General features: G+C 35.3%; 1 protein-coding gene across 2 annotated transcripts in view; it reads right to left on the bottom strand.

The window, feature by feature from the left end:
* Positions 1–1,904: 1,904 nt before the first annotated feature.
* The window catches only part of wds (WD repeat-containing protein wds), a 168,212-nt gene continuing 164,116 nt past the window's right edge, over positions 1,905–6,000 (bottom strand). For both annotated transcript variants that reach the window (XM_090414877.1, XM_090414878.1), the window contains one exon: positions 1,905–2,178. In XM_090414877.1, coding sequence (XP_090271003.1) covers positions 2,078–2,178 — 101 coding nt within the window. In that variant the 3' untranslated portion in view covers positions 1,905–2,077. The remainder of the gene's footprint in view (positions 2,179–6,000) is intronic.

Below are 6,000 nucleotides of genomic sequence, written 5' to 3'. Positions count from 1 at the left end.
GCCTGAAAATATCTTCAGGACTAAATATATAGTGTTGTACTATCTTATCCAGTAAGTAGTGCAACACCTAGGCAACTCGTGGCAAAGGTGGAGCAAGCTACCAGGCACTTCTAACCCAGTATCTCCCATAATGCAAAACACATTTCCTATGTGGATATGTATACTGTTATGCATTAAAGGGATTGGCCATCTACCCAGACTAGTTTCGACCTTTATTGAGGTCTCTTCAGTGGGAGCCAGGCCCAGAGCTGGAGATACCAGGCAGAAGCAGTAGCAAGTCATCTGTGCCTATGGGAGTTGCCAAAAGGTTTATCACCTTTTTTAAAAATTACTCTGGATTTAGAGAAAGATGTTGAAAATTTATTTATCACTAGGTTAGACTATAATAGATTTAGTTTAATCCTTTATCCCAGTGAGAGCAAACAAAGTTTGCGCCTGGAAATATCTTCAGGACTAAATATATAGTGTTGTACTATTTTGGCAACTCCCATAGGCACAGATGACTTGCTACTGCTTCTGCCTGGTATCTCCAGCTCTGGGCCTGGCTCCCACTGAAGAGACCTCAATAAAGGTCGAAACTAGTCTGGGTAGATGGCCAATCCCTTTAATGCATAACAGTATACATATCCACATAGGAAATGTGTTTTGCATTATGGGAGATACTGGGTTAGAAGTGCCTGGTAGCTTGCTCCACCTTTGCCACGAGTTGCACTACTTACTGGATAAGATAGTACAACACTATATATTTAGTCCTGAAGATATTTTCAGGTGCAAACTTTGTTTGCTCTCACTGGGATAAAGGATTAAACTAAATCTATTATAGTCTAACCTAGTGATAAATAAATTTTCAACATCTTTCTCTAAATCCAGAGTAATTTTTAAAAAAGGTGATAAACCTTTTGGCAACTCCCATAGGCACAGATGACTTGCTACTGCTTCTGCCTGGTATCTCCAGCTCTGGGCCTGGCTCCCACTGAAGAGACCTCAATAAAGGTCGAAACTAGTCTGGGTAGATGGCCAATCCCTTTAATGCATAACAGTATACATATCCACATAGGAAATGTGTTTTGCATTATGGGAGATACTGGGTTAGAAGTGCCTGGTAGCTTGCTCCACCTTTGCCACGAGTTGCCTAGGTGTTGCACTACTTACTGGATAAGATAGTACAACACTATATATTTAGTCCTGAAGATATTTTCAGGCGCAAACTTTGTTTGCTCTCACTGGGATAAAGGATTAAACTAAATCTATTATAGTCTAACCTAGTGATAAATAAATTTTCAACTCACTACAGAAATTTGTAAGGATCAAAGGAACTGTTCTTGTAGTGAACTTCCTTTGGCATAGTACTGATATCACAGAGTCTCCATTGAAACTTTGAGAGTTAGCTGTAATAATAAATATCACCAGGAATTACTTATAAAAGGGACATAAAAGCTTTACACTGGAATTAACTGGAGTTAATTGAAATTTTGAGAGTTAGCTGTAATAATAAATATCACCAGGAATTACTTATAAAAGGGACATAAAAGCTTTACACTGGAATTAACTGGAGTTAAATTCTGAAGCAAAAGAGTCATCTTTAAACTATATCTTATTTATGGAATAAAAATTTTAATACTGTCCATTCATTTGACATCATTTTGTGCATTAATTTTCACTATTCACATTCCTACAAATCACATTACTTTTCTTCTGATTATATTTTATAAATTTTATTTTTTGACATTAAACGAATAAAGGATGTTGAATATCAGAAATTCATTATCTAAAAATAATATTAAGGAACATCATTTCAAAACATATGATATGAAAGAATAATATTAGAAGTAACTGCAACAGGTATCTCAAACACAGGAGAATCTATTATATGTTTATATATACATATGCAGATAAACAACCAATTTATAAAGAAACTATAAAACTTTTTATTTTCAATAATATAAAGACAGGTCAAGACAAGGGATCTGCTTATGACAGTTAAAAAAACAATATGACTTTTGAGTGATTACACGGTACAGCACATTTATACAAGAATGATGGTGAGAGTAATGAGGAAATCCCACCATCATTATTACTATGTATCACTTTTCCATAGTTTAATGGTTTTGTCATGCTCAAGTGCAGCTGAAGCAATTATATTCTCTGTTGGGTGGCAAGCTGTGCAAAGTACAACATCTGGAAAAAAAATAAATAAAAAATAAAAATTAGAAAGTATTTTATTTTCTTCTGGTATTAAATATAACAAAAAATATTTAATTGACATTTTAATAACATGCAACAGCATGTTATTAAAATGTCATAATTTAAAATTAAATCATATCATACCATGACAAGATGTCACTTATTTTCTTACTAAGGTCTTCTGAATTACAAAGGCACTGATTAAGTATTAATAATAATAATGAAATCCATTAAATTTCACTTTTCAATATAATGCTTTATGAATTATGAAAAGATTATCATTATAAAATCAACAGCTACAACTACTAAACATTTTCATGATACTCTGCCTCCAAATAAAGGAACGCACTGCTTGACTTTTGCTTAGTGAGTACCACTCTAACAAACTTACTTGCTACTGTAGTACCAAAACCAACAAAGGTGGCTTAAAAACTTGAAACTGCTGTTTGGATTGACAAATGAGTTGTTACCTATACTCCAGTTTTTGTAATTATCTGCTATCTTTTAACTTTCTATACTGTAGGTATTACTTATCATAAACATGTATTAAATGGACATCAACATGTCACAGCCAAGTAATTCTGGCCTAAAGAGAACCCGATTAATTCACATTGACAGGGCGGTTAATTCGATCTGTATAAACAGGATTAAATATGTTGGTTAGTGGCATTTTCTGAGTAGTCTGTCTTGTAGAATGAAAACTTCACCACAGTATGAGAATAGCTAATTCGCCTTCAATTGAAAAGTTCTTATTCAGATTTTCCTATTCAAGACATGATCCAAACTCAGGCCTTTCTGAAAAAGGGGCACTGTGATACATTTGAAAACAATCATATCAGTAACTTAATCATGTTATCATATGACAAAATTTGTACAGATCTTGTAGCTGGAAAGATGAGTTAGGAAAGCTCTGAACACCTGCTTTACTAAACATTAAACCAAATGTTTATGCTGCTAAAACAGTGTAAATATCTGGTTGAGCACTTCTATTCCCATGCCTCAAAGAAATTGCAAGATTTTTTACCTAAACAACAAGACTATAGGACACAAAATTTGGCCAGTTTCCTCTCACAGCAATGATAGGATGTGACTAGACTTCCTATATCTGGAAGTATCTGTCCATGTTCTGAACAGGAATCCAGCAGAATTTCTGTTTAGGGAATGGACTTACCAGTATTATTAACTTTGCTACAATAACCATTATTATTAGTTTAGCTCTTGTCACCAAGAAGGACCAACTTTTTCCTTTTTCCTTTTTTAGTTTTTGTGGAACCATATGCACAACTAAGTCTCATTGGCCAATTTTTCATTTTGATGTTTGTCAACATCACTACTCGATATTGCCTTCCATTTAAGAAGATTATCCTCTTAATTTAGTGTTGGATGCTATAGCTACTCCTCCTTTTGTGATTGCTACTGCCTGAATATATAACATTTCGTATTTGTTGCTCAGAAAAACCTCACTTGTTTTTATCTTCGTTGTTTTCGTAACACCTATTATATCAAGTTGGTACTCATCCATTGCATCTGCTAGTTCCATTTCTTTTCCATTTATGCTGATGTTTATAGTACCAATCTTTGGCGCTGCTGATGTTAAGTTGGAATTTGTTCCACTATAGCTGACTTTTCACTGTTCATCCTAGTTCCCTGACAAACACAACTGAGGGGAGGGGGGGGGGCTTTGTTTAAACAGCCAGCATGAAATTCTATTGTGTTATACCATTGTTATTTTGGTGTATGCTAGGCTTATAAGAATGCAATTTGGTCAGCTTAATCTCAAATTGCCAGTCCATCTTCGTTTGTTCAGTATCTGGGTAGATGCAAATGGGATGCACCACGAGAAGGTGAGAATTGGACATTAGGTCAGAGCCCATAGCCCTTTAGAAACATGTTATGGTGATGGTTCAACTGCAAATTGCACCATAACCATAACAAGACCTTCAAATCTTGTTTGGAATGTGAAGAACTCACAAGAACTTTTCAGCTGAAGGTGAACTATCCTGTCTCATGTAGAGGTGACACGTTTTGTCACCCCAAAAGACCAGCTAGATAATATGTGCAACTGACAAACATCAGATTTTGTGGATAAGATTAACTGTCCTATTAGAGCATCGGTTCCCAACGGTGGTACATGTACCCCTGGGGGTATGTGCTAGGCCATACAGGTGTAAACGAAAAATAATCAATAATGGCAGAAAAACAAGTCAGGTAAACAAATTGCAAACATTAGTTATGGAACAATAAATGTTAAGTTTGAATCACCGCTATTTTAAAAACAAGGAGTACAATTTATAGAAATGGGTTTAAAAGGGGTACACAAGTGGGAAAAGGTTGAGAATCACTGTATTAGAGCATTAATTAATTTTCTAATAAGTCTAGCTACTGGCTGTGACAGGTTGAGCTTAACATATAAGGATCTCTTAAGAACAAGAACTAAATAACTGAAAGGAAATTGACCAGGGCTTCTAACAAAAGTCCAATCGTCATAGCACTTTCAATTGTTATGTATTCACCTGGATACTGAGCAAACAAGGATGGGCTGGCAGTTTTGGGTCTTTGCCAAACAAAGTGTATTCTGCATTATGATGATACAGCATGGTGTCATGCTGCCTGAGGTCTCATCTGGTTGAAAAAGACGTTTTTGTGAGGGAGCCAGTTTCAACAGTAAAACAAACCTCCAATGCATTTTAATTGAAGATAAGCACCAACACCTAAAAAAGCATCAGTGGAAGAGAGGATGAGCTACCAAAAGCAATTACAGAAATGTCAACATAATCAGTTGAGAAAATAACAAAAAAATAGTGAAAGTCTTTTAAATAATAATTATACCTTGCTATATTCATTCAGTGGTACTCAGGAAAACAGGAAAAGAGAGAATAGCTATAGTATTGAGAAGTGAGGTGAGTGAGAGAGAAATAATTTTATTGTCAATTCAAGAAAGCAGCTGGCTGACACACACACACACACACACACACACACACACACACACACACACACACACACACACACACAAAGAGGAGAGGGGAAGGGGAAATAGCTGATTTTTGCTGGAGAATATCGAAAGATCAAAGTAGGAAATGAATATCAGATACATAAAAATGTTTTGGAAAAAATAGCAGAGCTAGTAATAATGGCAAGTGCCTGCTGGTTTTCTGTTTGCTGAATGGAGTAGTTATTACAAACACCACAAGCATAACATGGAACATACTTTTATTGACCATGTTATTGTTGGTCTTCATGACAGTGATTTAAAGTATAAACACCAGATGAACAAAATAAATAACTTACTGAGTTAGTAATATTTTTCTGGATTTGAAGCCACTATCTTCAGAGCACAAATTACAATTGTAAGACACACAGAACTCAGTTCGATTGCAGAAACAACATTTCTAACACTTTTTTTTTTTTTTAACTGATGGCTACAACTCCTGTAGAATAGACAAAATACTGTATGTCTTAAATTATATATTTGGTTTAATCCTTTATTCAAGTGTAAGCAAGCAAAGTTTGCACCTGAAGTATCTTCAGGACTGGAGCAACTTGTGGCAAAGGTGGACTAACTTCACATCACTTGCCTTAGTATCCCATAACGCAAAGCACATCTCCTTGCAGACATGTATAATGTTGTGCATTATGGGATGGGTCACTACCCAGACTGGTCTCGACCTTTATTGAAGTCTCTTCAGTGGGAGTCAGACCCAGAGGTGATACCAAAGTTGAAGCAATGCAGAAGTCATATTTCCATATATTTCCTTTTTTTTTTTTTTCATATATTTTTCACTGTGGGACTTAAAAAGCGAAAATATGCCATATAAT

Source organism: Typopeltis vanoorti, chromosome 26, assembly GCF_054136105.1.
Source record: "Typopeltis vanoorti isolate ZY-2024b chromosome 26, IOZ_Tvanoo_1.0, whole genome shotgun sequence".
Taxonomy (NCBI): Eukaryota; Metazoa; Arthropoda; class Arachnida; order Uropygi; family Thelyphonidae; genus Typopeltis; species Typopeltis vanoorti.
The sequence above is the reverse complement of the archived record's forward strand: the minus strand, read 5'-3'. Positions and strand labels throughout refer to the sequence as shown.